Raw genomic sequence first — 16,142 nt, 5'->3', positions numbered from 1 at the left:
TGCGCTCGTGCCATGTTTGGCTAAATTATATGAGGCGGATAATAGTTTTGCTCTCATATTATTCATAATGAGGTATATGTTCATGATTGACCTAATGCCTGTTGCATTTCTCCTTTTCAGGCCCAAGAAGCTTCGCTTTCACCCTAAACAGCTGTACATCTCTGCTAAGCAGGGGGAGCTGCAGAAAGTCTTAATGATGCTCGGTAAGATGCTGTCCTCTTACTCAGCTACGTAGCCTTTTACACCCTTCACGCTGATCACCGTTATGATGCAGATGTTTCTCTCTGTTTTTTCAGTGGATGGAATTGACCCAAACTTTAAAATGGAGAGCCAGAGCAAACGTACGCCGCTTCATGTAGCAGCTGAGGCCGGACATCAAGAGGTCTGCCACATGTTGGTCCAGGTCAGCATTAGTGCACCTCATGTATAGGGGATTAATCTTAACCGCATTGCTTTAACCTTACCCATCCAGGGTTTTATTTACATGTTTAAAAGATGAGGTTGTTTATGTTTGCCTGTCAGGCCGGTGCCAACCTGGACATATGTGATGAGGACCAGCGCACACCTCTGATGGAGGCCTGTGAGAACAATCAGTTGGATACAGTACGCTACCTACTGAGAGCTGGAGCCATCGTTTCCAACAAGGTCCCCAAGCTACACCATGCAGTTTAATATTATAGCACTGTCTGTCTCTATCTAACTGTCTACTTGTCTACCTATCTGTCCATCTATGTCTATGTATCTGTCTCTCTGTCGGTTTGTCTAACTATCTGTCTGTCTGTCTATGTATCTGTCTGTCTGTCTACTTGTCTGTTTACCTATCTACCTGTCTGTCCATCTATGTCTGTCTACTTGTCTGTTTACCTATCTACCTGTCTGTCCATCTATGTCTGTCTATCTCTCTGTCTGTTTGTCTAACTATCTATCTGTCTCTCTGTCTGTCCATCTATAACTATCTATCTATCCCTGTCTGTTTGTCTATCTGTCTCTCTGTCTGTCCATCTACAACTATCTATCTATCCCTGTCTGTTTGTCTATCTGCCTCTCTGTCTGTCCATCTATGTCTATGTATCTCTGTCCATCTATCTGTCTGTCTGTATGTATGTCTAACTGTTTAACTGTCTGTCTTTCTCTGTCTCTCCATGTTTGCCTATCTGTCTGTCTCTTTCTTCCTATATATCTGTCTGCATATCCATGTCTGTCTGTATCTATTCTATCTCTGTATCTGTATGCCTGCTGACCTTGACCTGCATGTTTCTTATGGATTGAAACATTTTGAATAAAAACATAAAACTCTTCTTTTCAATCTCCCATGGCTTTAGGATGCTGAAGGCTCTACGTGTCTCCACCTCGCTGCTAAGGCTGGACATTTTAATATCGTAAAACACTTGCTGTTTACAGGCCTTGTGGACATTAACTGTCAGGTAAAGAGGAGATCAATGTTTGTGCATTTCCCACCGTAGTCATGTCATCAGGTTCTAGTCTTTAGACTTGTAGCTGGGGATCTCCAGTCCTGCAGTTATCCTCTTGTCTGCAGGACGACGGTGGCTGGACAGCAATGATTTGGGCGACAGAGTACAAACACGTCGAACTGGTCAAGCTGCTGCTATCTAAAAATGCCGATCCCAACATCAGAGACAAGGTCAGTGTGGGTCTTCAAATCTGAGGGGGGAAAAAATCACATTTACACACTTAGTATTTTACTATTATGCAACAGCCATGTTGGACGACCAGAATCACTTTGTTCTTTATTTTTATTTATTTTCTTTTTTTTAAAAGGTTTATCATGCTATCGAATGAGTTTACATAGCTTCTCAATGTTCCTATTTAAGAAACAAATGAAATACACCAAACGTCTTGGCTGATCAATTACATTTGGGAAAATTTGATTTCTCACTGGATCTTGTTTTTTTGGGGGGTTTTTTCACAAACTTACAGCACAGCTAAAGTACCCCTCTACTGGCCTTTAGAGATCTTATGACCTGACTGTTATGTTGGTTATGTTGGGGCATTATTTCATTGCGTGGTGTTTTTATCTTGGTAGGAGGAAAATATCTGTTTGCACTGGGCAGCTTTCTCCGGCTGTGTGGAGATCGCTGACGTTCTTCTGAGTGCCAAGTGCGATCTTAACACGGTCAACGTGCACGGAGACTCGCCCTTGCACATCGCATCGCGGGAAAACCGGTTGGATTGTGTCACGTGAGTTCAACCTGATTAGGCAGCTAATTAATTCTCATTTCATTGGAATGCATAATGTAAACGCTTACAGATCAGAAGACACCTTTGCCCTATTTCAAGTTTTAGTAGAGAGCGGCGTACTGTACTGGAGTGATGGTGCAATCCATTCAGAAATTTCAAGTTAAGAGTATGTATAGGAACTGGTTTCTGATCTGTAATTGAGAAAGCCTGTGCTTCTTGTAGCAGCAGAAATTCAGATGAAGAATGTGGAGAATGTTGTGTAAAACTATCCATGATCATCCAAATGGTTTTGCAATATTCAATTATTTATTGTATTTATGAAAGTGGTTGACGGTGTAAATAATATTTTTCTACTTTACAGTGACAGTCAGTTATTGTTTTATCGTGAATATAATAGATAGGTTAACACGTTTGTGACACTTTTTTAAAGGTGGCAAGGAGACGGAAGATAGAGGCAGGCTCGCCACACTCTCACGCTTTAATATTTTTCTCTCGTTCTCGGGTTTGTTTTATTTACACACACGCGCACTCTCTCAGTGCTTTCTCTCTCTCTCTCTCTCTCTCTCTCTCTCTCTCTCTCTCTCTGTCTCTCTCGTATCCTCACCTCGTTTCACTGAAACAGAGAACATTCATTAGTCCAACATTCCCCACAGGTGCACTCCTTACCACCCGCCTTCTCCGACTCCGCCCTCCATTCGCAAACCCGGCGCTCGTCCACGCCTCCACGACGTTTTATTATATTTAGATATCATCAATAAAATATCGTTATCAGATAAAGCGCCATGATTTGGCCATTACATAAACAACGCCACTTGAACTGTCAGTTATAGATGACGACATATAACAAACCTCCATCAGACTTTAACGATGTGTAGGATGCAGTTGGATTGATCCAACTGCATCCAACCCCCCCCCCCCCCCCCCCCCCCAAGTTGTGGCTCAAGTGATCAGATGTTCCATTTCTATAGAAAAGAACAACTGACATATAATACATCATAAGCTAGGCGCTCATACCTTTTTCCACTGGAGCGCTGTTAAATTCTCCGAAGGTGCTGATTCATTTTAACGGCAGCTCTGAAAGTAGGCGAAGGCGAATCACGGGTCTATATTCCTGCACTCGTCTGTTATCAATGCATTATTGTTTCTCTGGTAAAGGGACTTGTATGCCGGATACACTGTATAATCGAACACTAATGATAAACATTATTTCAAAAAATCTGTTGTAATTTAGCAAAGAAAAAGTATAATCGTCGTGAAAGGAGTCACCGGCGTAAGCGCTTTGTAACAGTCGGTGGTAAAGCTGCTCAGGAGAGACTATGTTGTGCTTTGTGGTCTCAGGAGAAAGAAAAAAGAAAGACTGGTGAGGGAAGGACTGTTTATAGCTGTAATAAAGTAAGTGATAAGAGGAACTAACTCATTTCATGGGCGTTCCACAACATTAAATGTAACTTGTAAACGGATTTTAATAAAATAATAATAATGATGTCATTCTTTACTAAATAAAAATTGTAATCAGTGGCACATTTCTCTAGAGTCTAGAATAAGGGGAAACACATGCTTTTATAGGAAAAGAATCCAAACCAAATTTTTTGTCAGTAAGCTTCGCAACAACGGGACATTTCAACTTTATGCCAACTGCAGGTTGTTTCTGTTGCGGGGGGCTGATGTGAACCTAAAAAACAGGGAAGGAGACTCGCCACTAGAGTGCTGCAGCCAGAACTCCAAGGTGTGGAGCGCTCTGCACGCCAGCAAGAGGCAGAGGGAGGCGAGCGGTGAAGGACGCGCCTCAGGAGAGAAGCTCCTCAACAGGTAGCTTAAACCATCATGCTAGTGTAAAAATAGCATTTAGTATGTTCATTTTATTTACTAGTCTGTAGTGCAGCCTCTCTCAGAGTCTCAAACCCCGTGATGTTGTATCATCGTTTCGTCTACCACATCCTCATACTTATTTATTTATTTATTTATTTATTTATTTATTTATTTATAAATCTAGCTCAAACATATGCAACAGTGCATCAAAATATCCATTCCAGCAAGTCATATCTGTCGCTGGAATAATCTGTTTACAAAGTTACACAATTACTAACTAAATATTTCCCTTTCCAGACATGGCTGACTGTGAGCCAGCTAACGCAAAATAAACAGTCTTTACTTAATTAAAGTTAATTAATTGACTTTATTCCCCTATTGTGATGCCACGAGAATACGGTGGTAGACAGGGTTCATTTATTTTCATTTCATTTCATTTTAATACATTTTCATGAAGCTGAATCTAATTTTGTTTTGCTTTGTTTTATTTGGGGCGGGGGTGGGGGGGTTGTTTTATTTATTTACTGACTTACTTTACTTACTGACTCACTGTCTATTTATTGGCTTACTGTTTTACTTTACTGGCTTTCTTTCTTTCTTTACTTATGGACTTACTTTACTTATTGACTTATTTACTTACTTACTAGCTTACTGACTGACTGACTGACTTACCTGAATAATTACTTACTGACGTACTTACTGACATACTTTACTGTCTTTACTGACATTACTTTATTTATTTTACTTATTAACTTACTGACTTACATACTGTATTGCTTACTTACTTTTCTTATTTTACTGACTTACTTACTAGCTTTCTGACTGACTGCCTGACGGTATGACTTACAGACTTATTTTACTTACTTTACTTAATGACATACTTACTGGCTTACGTACTTTCTTAATTACTTAACGACCGACTGACTGACCGACTCCCCTTTCCTGACTTTCGTAAACACATTCACCAGGTTACGCTGGTGTTTATATGTTTAGTGTCGATAAATACAAAATGTGTTTCATCTGCCTGCATTCAGGGATATATCTCGAGGTTACGAGAGAGTACCTGTGCCATGTGTGAACGCTGTGGACAATGAGCCTTGCCCCAATGACTACAAATATGTGCCTGACAGCTGTGTCACCTCCCCCATGAACATAGACAAAAACATCACTCACTTACAGGTAATGCAGCTTCTAGTATCTCTATTAGTGACTGAGAAAGGTGTGTCTGCAGAGGACAAGACCGGTAGGTGTGTCTTTGAGTGGTATAGATGAAAGTGACCCTTTAGTCACTTCTGTGTTGATGTGCTTTTATTTTGAATAGCTATAAAAAAAAATTGCAACTTTCCATGTAAACAAGATGAGGAAAATATTCCTCTATTATATATATATATATATATATATATATATATATATATATATATATATATATATATATATATATATAATGTATATATGTGTGTATATGTATGTGTGTGTGTGTGTGTGTGTGTATGTGTATATATATATATATATATATATATATATATATATATATATATATATATATATATATATATATATATATATATAATCAGATCAAAAGGTTTTTAAGATCATGAGAAACATTTCGGTCGAGTGTCTCCAAACTTTTGACTGGTACTGTATGTATACATCTATGTTTGTGTTATAATAAGCATAATATAGAGGGGAAAATCCAATAAAATAATTTCCATATATGGACATAAGCACATATCCATATCTGCTTTAAAGACATGGCTTCTGTGGTGTGCGATCTGCAGACAAACCTTTTTTGCTATTAGAGCGTTGCCTTTTCATACCGTTCTATTGAATTATAAATCGGCGGTCTCTGATTGCTCCATGTGGTTTTGTGTTTTCCAGTACTGCATCTGTAAAGACGACTGCTCCTCGGCCAGCTGCATGTGCGGTCAGCTCAGCCTGCGCTGCTGGTATGACAAGGTGAGGCCGAATATCTTGTGTCCACATCCATCTATTAATTATTGATGTTACCGAGCTCCAGAGTCGTGTGTCTGACACGGTTACACGATCACGACGCACTGACCTGTCGCGTTTGCTCTCAGGAGAGCCGTCTGCTGCCAGAGTTCTGCTCTGAGGAACCGCCTTTCATTTTCGAGTGCAACCATGCCTGTTCCTGCTGGAGAACCTGCAAGAACCGCGTTGTTCAAAATGGACTACGGTAGCATCGTGTCGCCATGAATATACAATGTACAACATGATGTGGTGATTCTCAGTACTTTGTAATGGAGTTTTTTGTGTATTAAATGTGGTCTGCTGTCAGGATTCGACTGCAGCTGTTCAGGACTCAAAAAACGGGCTGGGGTGTTCGGACATTACAGGACATCCAGCAAGGAACCTTCGTCTGCGAGTGAGCTTCTTTCATTTTTCTCTGTCTGTCTCTCTGTCTGTCTGGCTTAGGCTGAGAATGCTAGACATTATTTTCCCTTTAGGAAATAAAATATCTGTCTGAAGTGTACACCGTGTATGTGTGCGGAGTACATTTTTGTGCATGTTCTGATGTCCTCCTTTGCACAGGTACGTCGGGGAAATCATCTCAGACGCAGAAGCAGATGTCCGGGAGATTGATTCCTACCTTTTCAGCCTGGACAGCAAGGTAGCACCAGACTAAAAATAATCCACCTTATAATGCCTGGCTTTTGTGATATGTCTCAGCGAAGCACTGCTGGTCTGGCGTTTTTCTTTTGTTTGTTTGTTTGTTTGTTTTGTTTTTTTGCCACCATTTTCTTTGTATTTTCCCTAAAGGTAGAAACAAGGTAAGAGTGCAGATGCTTTGAGCAAAATTTCACACATTCTTGTGTCCTAAAATGGCACCTAGGGCATGTTATGAGCATGAGCTGCCTTCTGAGGTAGGCGCACTAAAGAAGGGAACACCAGGGTATTCAGTAGTATTTATTATTGTGTTATTAATAAGAGATTTATAACCTTTTGAAACTGGTGTACATTGTGCATCCCTATTGTGCCTGTATGTTTTCAGTGCATTGGATGGTTTGTGTACTTGAATAGAATTGTTTTGTTTTTTTCCATTATAATACTCCCATTGCTCCTAAAAATAGCCCGTCGTCCACTATTATAGTGGTGAGCATGATGTCGTGGCTCCCAGACTCTCATAGATGAACGGGACTGGAAGGAAGTGCATAGGTTTTTCAGTTTCACTGAACAAATGTTCCCTAATACTTATAGCATTTGTTACCTAGTACAAAATTCTGTAAGCGATTCATTTAGTATAACTGTCAGAACTGTCTGCTTACAGTCAGAACAATTAGCATAATACTCATACTACTGTCGGCAGTCAAGCTTTGATCCGATCTAACAGGAAGCTGTTGCTATTTTAATCTTTAGGGATGACGAAAGCTGTTTTAGTCCTCCCTGTTTTTTTTTCTTTTCTTAACCCCATACTTTTGGGCTCACGAACCAACATTCCCTGTTTTACTGCAGGTTGGCGATATGTATTGTATAGACGCCCGTTTCTATGGCAACATCAGCCGGTTCATAAACCACCACTGCGAGCCGAACCTGTTCCCCTGCCGAGTGTTCACCTCCCACCAGGACCTGCGCTTCCCGCACATCGCGTTCTTCGCCAGCAAGAACATCAGCGCCGGAGACGAGCTAGGGTGAGCCGTGCCTCTGCATTCCCCCGAGCAGCGCCGCTAATCTGCAGTCATTAGCTTCTCGTTAGCGTCTCATCAGTGTAGTGTAATGAGGGGTAAATATAGATGGCTGAACAGCAAATTTGGGACATTTGAATATTTCATTCACTGTTTTAAAAAAAATAAATTAAAGGTGTACTGCATTGAAGATTTAATCATATTTAATCATATAACCAATCATGTTGAGTTCCCAAATCTGATTGGTCAGATGGTGTTGATTTTAATTTTCTATAACAGCAGCTCTGACAGCAGTGCAGGCTGTAATTCCAATCACAGGTTTGTATTAATGCGCTCATTTAAATACATTGTTTCTATAGTAACTGCGAATTCATGGGGACTCCTCTCGTATGGTGACTGCTCGACATCTAAGACTGTTATAAATAAATTCGAAAACGTCTATGATATTATCTTAATTGTTGTTTTATCTGACATTGTCTGACCTCGAGTATGTCGCTCGCTTTTGCAAAAACGAATAATAAAACCGCCGAGTTCACACGCATTAAGTGTGTAATAAGTGGATATAAAAAGTCTACACACGCCTGTTAAAATGGCAGGTATTTGTGATCACGGGAAATCATGTCAGAATGTTTTCTGCCTTTATTGTGGAATTTGAACCTATTCGTTAAAATGAAAAACTACTAATCATTTTAGGGGGGGAGTTTTATTTTTTTAATGTACAATAACCTGGTTACGCAAGTGTGCACACCCCTAAACTAATACTTAGTCGAAGCACCTTTAGATTTTATCACAGCATTCAATCTTTTTGGGTAAGAGTCAGTCAGTTTGGCACATCTTGACTTTATATTTTGTCATTCTTCCTTGCAAAAGCATTTTAACTCTGTCAAATTGACTGGGCATCTCCTGTACACAGCCCTCTTCAGGTCACCCCGCAGATTTTTGATTGGATTTAGGTCTGGACTCTGAATGGGCCATTCCAAAACCTTGATCTTGTTTTGTTGATTTGGAGGTTTGCTTCGTGTCGTCATGCTGAAACGTGAAAAAAAAAAATTCTAAGGTTCTTTTTCGCTAATCATGGTTTATGAATGCGCTGCCAGAGGTTTTATTTACGCTTTCAAAGTTTTTATTTACATTCCGCAAGTTTACGTTTGCAATTCTGGCACAAATCTCACGTGTGGGCGGGCTTAACAGCGATTTACCCTCATTGGCCAATTTTTTCATTGTATATTTTTGTTCAATACTTTTTTAAAACTTTTTTACGTATAATAATTTGGGCACAAATTTTTACTTCCATTAAAATATCGAGATTGGTTTTTAAATAAAAATTTTTTGTCAATATCGCACACTCCTAACATAACATTTAGTTTTTTGTAAGGTGACTTTTGTTTGTTTGTTTAATATAACATTTTATGGAAAGAAGCTCAGTAAGGACTTTTCTAACTTCAGCTGTGAGGCTAGTGATGTTAATAGCTGCTGTAAAATAAATGATAACAGGAACTGAACATTAAATGTAGCTATAAACAGATTAAAGGTCAACGTCATATAGGTTACGTGTTTTTGTTTGTCCTACAAAAATGTGTCTTTATTTATTACACACATATGCACAGTGAGATTCCTTTCTTCGCATACTCCAGCATGTCAGGAAGCTGGGGTCAGAGCGCAGGGTCAGCCATGATACAGCGCCCCCTGGAGCAGAGAAGGTTAATGGCCTTGTTCAGCAGCCCAATAATGGCAGCTTAGCAGTGCTGGGGCTTGAACCCCGACCTTCCGATCAGTAACCCAGAGCCTTAACCGTCAAGCCACCACTACCCCTTACACATGACCTTACACATTGTTTTTTTTTTTCTCCAGGTTTGATTATGGTGATCATTTTTGGGACGTGAAGGGCAAACTGTTCAGCTGCCAGTGCGGCTCGTCTCAGTGTAAGCACTCGGCGGCAGCGATCGCTCAGCGGCAGGCGGACAGCACGCCAGGAGAACCGCAGGCCACCACCCTCCCAGACACCAGCTCATCTACCACACCATCCAGCCCCACCTGAGCCTTGCCATGCTCCTACCCTTATCCTCCATCTACCAGCCATCGCCACTGCACACACCCCTCAGCAGGGGAATCCTAGCAGAGAGGCAGCCTGGACCACTGGCATTTTCAGCTACAGCGCTCTTGGTTTAACTCGTTGTTGGACTGCAGATTAAGGGTTATGCACATGTACAGATAGTTTGTGTTCGCGGAGGATATAATCTGACTATGGTGCTGTAGTGTGTTTGCTCTCGGAAAGCTGAGGTCGTGCTCGAGGCTGTCCTCGAGCCCCTGCACGATTATGCATCACTCCGTGTCCGTTGAACATGCAGAAGATGATGTTTTAATGTTACCAACGTCCACACACAATGCAAAAGCCGTGATGTGTTTACTTTTCCTCGTCTACAGATTTTCCGACACGAGACGCACTCCGTTGTGGCACACGTACATTTCTCAAGGACTTCATTCTTCATTTTATTTTGAACTTTTAAAATTTCCCCAAATAAATGTTGTATTTTCAAAAAAAACAAACAAAAAAAAGCTAGATGTGTGATGAACATATATTATTATTTTATTTTCAGTTGACTCATTTCCAGATATTATGAGCGTCTGTTTGTGTGGTTAAATTCTCATCGGTGCTGGACGTTATTTATTTGCCAGTTTGTCGATCGATTCCCATCTGCTGGATGTATTCCTGTAATCCTGCACAGACCGTGGGAGGGACCGTGAGCCTCAGAGACAAACTGCCCACTTTGAGCTGACTCCTGCATGTTACTGATTAAATCTGAAAAGCTTCTTATGCTGTTTCATTGCTGCAAAACTGTAAACTGGTCATGAGAGGATTTCTGAACGACCTGCTTTATGATCTCCAGGAGTGGATGAACTCATCTCAGCAGTGACGGTCTGTCTTTCCTTCATGATCATCATGTCAAAACTTTAACATTTGGCATTAAAGGCCATATGTAGTCTAATAGGAATTTTGGTTAGGGAATTTGTGGTTATTGAATACCGCAAATGGTGCTGAACAAAGATTTTGTTTGTTTTTATTTTTTTATAACGCGATGTGAGAATACACATTCGGAAAGAAGATTAACCAAGTGATGTTTTTTTTTTGTTGTTCATTTTTTATTAAATTTACCTTCGGTTTTCTAACTGTAGATGACATTGTTAGCCTGTACCCATTTTGTTACATTTAATGATTTTATTGTTGACCGTGAAGCTATGTCCTTCTTTTTTTTTTTTTTTTTTAATGTTTGATAGTATAGTCACAACCATTGTGCTCATTCTGCCATGTAGATCCAAAACACTGCAAAATGAAAAGGAAAAAAAATGCTACGTTTTTCTCAACCGAGACCCGAAGGTGGTTGTAATTATTTTTTTCTCTAATAAATTTACTTCTAATAAAAGATGACACTTTTTTTGTGGGACAGGAAGTCAAATTAAATCATTATTATTATTATTATTATTATTATTATTATTATTATTATCAATTTATAATAATAATAATAATAATAATAATGAATATAGTTGCAAGCAGCGATTAAGGGGGCCAAGCACTTTTTAGCCCTACCCCTTAGTGATGGAGGAAGACCAGAAGCCACTGTGGCTGTCATCATAAGGCAAAATGTTAAGCTGTTGCTGTGAAATTCCTCACTTACTGTATCCAGTAGCCATCCCAAGCTACAAATGAACTCAAAGATTGTTAACATTAGGTCATGTTAGTAAATATACGTGACAAGAATTTGTTTGCATGTTATGGATGAAACATCCTGTCTATCAAACCCCCAAGAATCAAGTATTGTTTGGGTTGGCCTCACAATGCTGTGAACAAAATTTTGTGACTATTTGACAAATTTTGTAGAAGTTTTTTTAAAAATATACATCGAATACTGTTCAGTAACTCGCAAAACAAGAACACTTGGCACTGTACAGGAATTCAGGAAGAAGAGGAATTATGATTTCAAGGTGAGTGGTCCAAAAGTTATCAGCAGTTTATCCCTAAATCCAGCACTGCTTAACACCCAGAGAGCAGCGTTGTCAGAGTGAAGCATGGTGGTGGTAGCGTCATGTTACTTCTTGGTTGCTTCTCTGACTAATGCCTGATTCGTTCGTGTTGGTTCCAAGTTGTACCACAACAACCTTATGCAATGGATTGTTTTGTCGAAAAGTTCATTTTAACCATGAAATAGATTTGCCTTTGATTGTCTGCTTTTAAAAGGCAGATCGAACAACCTGGAGTGGTTAAATGGACTAAATTAACTGTTGGAGAGTGCCATTATCTCTGCTTCCACAGTTTGGAGTAAGCAATTAGCCACACAGTGGCATCAGCGCCGAGGCCCACCTGTGTCACAACCCCCATGCAAGTGCACCGGCTGCGCTGTGGTAGTTCCACTCCTGGACCTTTCTGTATACACAAGCAGAGATTATTTTGAAAAAACAGGAAGCCTCTCTAATTGTGCACCAGCAGGCTTTGTAAACCATATACTTATTGTCTTCCTGAGTAAGTAAGACTTTTAGCTGATTCAGGGTATTGAAGCCTTTTGGCAAGATAAAGCCTCTTAATGAGCGGGACAGGAACTGCCTTTCCGCATTCCACAGAGCCGGAGATCCTTTGGGGTCAAGCTACTCTGTCCTCATCATCTGGTGGCAAGTGCTTTAAGATCACCTGCTTCAAGTGCATACACTATTCAAATTTTTCTTCTGAGAGACTGGATGCTAAGCCAAGTTGAGATTAACAAGAAGGAGAAACCATGAGAGGAAATGTGCAGTCTAACTCCAAATGGCTGGAGATGAGATCAACTGTGGTTTATGGTAGGATTAAGCTTGGTTTAGACTTCATGTGTGCATGATTGTTGGTGAGTCAGTGCTGACCTTATTTGTAGTGTACCAGTGTATTTGTAAATAAGAACCTCCGATGGACTGCTTTTTATGGTTTCCATTTATACCACAGTGATGTTGAATTCTTGATTCGTATCGGTTTCTAATATGTTAAAATATCCAATATTTCCACATCAACAGATTTTGAAAAAGTGTTTAATTGATGATATGGTGATGTTTTCTTTAAGGGGATGTTTGTTTAACGTTTAAGGGCGGAGTCTCCAGTGTCAGTGCTTTAGAAATGCCCGAAATAAACGGGGAAATCTTCAGAATTAAGGGACGGCTTTGCGGTTTCTCAGTAACGGCACAAAGCCGAATTTGATTGTCTTATTAACTTCCAAGAGAGAAAAAGAAAGGCTGGTGAGGGAAATAGAAAAGTAAGTGGTAACAGAAAATCATTTTTTTGTGGACGTTCCTTAACATTTAACACATAACTATAAACGTATGATGTAAATTGCTCTGGTATAAATGGGGGGGGGGGGGGGGGGGGCACTTTTGGAAAATGCTCAATTTCAGCCCCACTGCACCATCTTGTTGGTGACTATTTTCCAGTAAAAGCACTCCCTGTCCTGTTTGACTCCTTATTTAAAATCCATTGTAACAGTACATCTCTAGTCAGTCTAATACTTTTGAGACCTTGCAAAAATAAATATCACTTAAGATTGTGATAAATATAAATACATAATAATGGTGTTTATAGTAGATTATAAACAGGCACCAGTATCTACAGTAGACAAATGATCAGAAATCATATTTATCTAGCATTAAATTATAATATTTCACATGATATAGGATTAGGTGTATTGCCATTCGCTTAGAAAATGGCCTTTAAAATGAATTGTTCCAATATTTCTGGCTATTTGGAAATAATTTTCATACGTATAAAGGCAGAAATGTGCATATATTGGCATGTGGAAGGGGAATTCATATATATATATATATATATATATATATATATATATATATATATATATATATATATATATATATATTCTAGGTCTTTCTTTAAAATATAACTTGCAGGTTGTGTGGATAGAGAGTGGTTCGAATTGATACAACACTTTAAAAATAAAAAGCAAATTAAGCTTGGTAGGTTAGTGCAGTTTTATGCTTAGCCATTGCTTTTAATTTGTTTGTACTCACATGTGTTTGTCCCATGACTGCAGCTGTGCGCTCGGTAACACTTAGAACATGGCGGATGTTGACTCTGGGAGTGGAGTACAGCTCCTGGGCTCACAACCCTGAGCTCTCTGACAGGCAGAGGATGAGGAGGGAAGCGATGGCTGACGTGTCTCACACTTCTGCCCTCGCTGAGGCCAATCAAACGTATGAAGGCGTCGAGAGCGTGGCTCAGTCCAGCAGCTACGACACCGTTATTGACCTAGAGAGGCCAGATGACCTGAAGGGTACAGACCTTATCAGTGCGCATCAGATGTGCCAAGATGATGTCACGCTGTGGTGGAGCAGGTGAGAATTGAAAATGAGAAACATAGTCCATCATTTAAAATTGGTTTTCCTGAGAAACACCCAAAAGTTGTTTTGATGGCTATCATTTTTTAATTTTTTTTTTACCTTTATTTGATGATATGTTTTGTGACATAGTGGCTCCATAATAGTAAAAAAAACCAAAAAACAACAACAACAATACACAATTATACAACGAAAAAAAGGAATCATCAAGAAATTTTGATTCTATTATTATACAAATGGTAAATATGCCAAGACCTACATGCACTCACTGGTGTTACATGACCTGCATTTGCATAATTGAACCTGATAGGCTCGAACACAATGCAAAAACACTTGATTGTCACATCTTCTTTCATTGACATTTACGGCTTTATTTCTAAAAATAGTTCGGCGAAAACACTGCGATGGTTACTTTCGCACTGTGACCCAGGTAGGATTTAATTATAAACAAAATCATAATCTGACATTTCAACGGTCAAAATGGCTGCAATGGCCATTATGGAATTAGGTCAGGAGTCAGAATATGTCAATACGGCGATTTAAATTGTTAACTTAAAATGATTAAGTTGTAAATAAATAAATAAATAAATAAATAACAGCATAATATCTTGAAGTAATGAAAACTTAAGTCAAAATAATGACTTTTATGCATTTTATTTCTTGCGGTTCAGGACCTCTATACAAAAGTTTTGATTTGGGGCTTTAAAATGTACTTGATGATAAATTGTTAAGATTAAAAATTTTGCTTGTATCTTTCTCATTTGTAAGTCGCTTTGGATAAAAGTCTCTGCTAAGTGAATACATGTAAATGTAATGTAATGTAAAAATACAAAATAAAAAAAACTTATAGGTTTCCTTGTTTAAAAAAAACAACAACAACAAACAATCCTAGTAGCAGGATACAATTTGAAATATAAACAGATATTTAAATAGCAAAACACATTTGGGTATATAGTCAGATCTCTAATGTCTATAACATTAATGGAAGAAGTGCCAAAAAGATTTCATATATGAACTGAATTTTATGGTTTAATGGATGAAAATGAGCTTTTGTAATGCATTATTTTGCCATTAGAGGGCATTACAGTATGAATATGCTGTTTGCACATGACTTACTTCCCTTATTTCACATTATTAATTGTACTGTAGGCTATATAAACATGTCATTTACTGAAAGCTGTAGATGGACCAAGTCCTTATATGCACATGATCATGCTTGGATTACGTCTTTGTGCTTAATTCATGAAAAAGCTGTCCAAAGTATGTCCCTTTTGATAGAAAGGTGGCATCTTTGCCTGTGCTTTTTTTTTTATTTTATTTATTTTTTTATCACATTGATGACGGGTTTGATGAAGGTTTGGGATGAATGTTTATATGGATGGAGATCAGAGACTCCTACTGATACATACAGATTAATTCCTGGAAAAATCCAGCCATCCAGCAGCTCTGAGCCACTTCCGGTGCCTTAAGGGACGGAACGGGTGACGTTCACACTGAGAAACTATAGATCAAATGATGGCAGTGCTGAACAATTTCATACTTCTGTTTCCTCGGGAATTCCTTCTTCTGAGAAAGCTGTGTGTTACTAGACGGTAGTGTGAATTAACTGATCTGTCACTCCTTCACACTCTATTTTCCAACATGTCCAAAAGTGCTCAGTGTCTCTTATCATCGTATACTGTCTGGTTTAAAATAAATAAGTAAAAAAAAAAAAAAACTACAATAAAACTGTAGCTAAATGCACTAGAGTGAGAGAGTTCTAGAGTGTGAGAGGAAAACTGAGTGGACTTTAACTTTTGCAAAAGAATCCTGGACGGGTGAATTGCATTGTTGGCAAGGTCTCTGGTAAGATACTGATACCACGCTTCGGCATGTGGCCATTTTGAGTCAGATGAGTTAGAGACAAGGGTGTGGCTACGTGTAGCACAAGGTATCAGACGGCACCTTCGGGGGGAAAATAGTCTGTTTTTTTGTCCAAATCCTTTCAATATTAAGAACATGCCATGTGGCATCCATTTTGCACCAAGAAATGAATGATATGCTAACAATGCAATTTTTCTATAGCCTACACAATTAGGCGGCGCCATCTCTTAATCGACTCTTTACCTCAATTTTCCAACCCACCAATTT

The 16,142-nt window shown here is 39.1% G+C and overlaps 1 protein-coding gene across 15 annotated transcripts in view; it reads left to right on the top strand.

Moving 5' to 3' along the window:
- Positions 1-11,071, top strand: part of ehmt1b (euchromatic histone-lysine N-methyltransferase 1b) — a 37,766-nt gene extending 26,695 nt beyond the window's left edge. For 12 of the 15 annotated variants that reach the window (XM_047161758.1, XM_053687728.1, XM_047161749.2 and 9 more), the window contains 15 exons: positions 121-203; positions 297-403; positions 523-645; positions 1,323-1,424; positions 1,538-1,642; positions 2,045-2,199; positions 3,538-3,591; positions 3,841-4,008; positions 5,043-5,187; positions 5,887-5,964; positions 6,087-6,202; positions 6,305-6,391; positions 6,559-6,637; positions 7,480-7,655; positions 9,501-11,071. In XM_047161758.1, the coding sequence (XP_047017714.1) occupies positions 121-203; positions 297-403; positions 523-645; positions 1,323-1,424; positions 1,538-1,642; positions 2,045-2,199; positions 3,538-3,591; positions 3,841-4,008; positions 5,043-5,187; positions 5,887-5,964; positions 6,087-6,202; positions 6,305-6,391; positions 6,559-6,637; positions 7,480-7,655; positions 9,501-9,687 (1,765 nt within the window). In that variant the 3' untranslated portion in view covers positions 9,688-11,071. The remainder of the gene's footprint in view (positions 1-120; positions 204-296; positions 404-522; positions 646-1,322; positions 1,425-1,537; positions 1,643-2,044; positions 2,200-3,537; positions 3,592-3,840; positions 4,009-5,042; positions 5,188-5,886; positions 5,965-6,086; positions 6,203-6,304; positions 6,392-6,558; positions 6,638-7,479; positions 7,656-9,500) is intronic. The other 3 variants (XM_017492745.3, XM_017492746.3, XM_053687726.1) reach the window with 2 other exon arrangements.
- The last annotated feature ends 5,071 nt before the right edge of the window (positions 11,072-16,142 follow it).

The sequence above is a fragment of the Ictalurus punctatus genome, chromosome 18 (assembly GCF_001660625.3).
Source record: "Ictalurus punctatus breed USDA103 chromosome 18, Coco_2.0, whole genome shotgun sequence".
NCBI classification, from domain to species: domain Eukaryota; kingdom Metazoa; phylum Chordata; class Actinopteri; order Siluriformes; family Ictaluridae; genus Ictalurus; species Ictalurus punctatus.
This window is presented reverse-complemented; position numbering and strand designations above follow the sequence as displayed.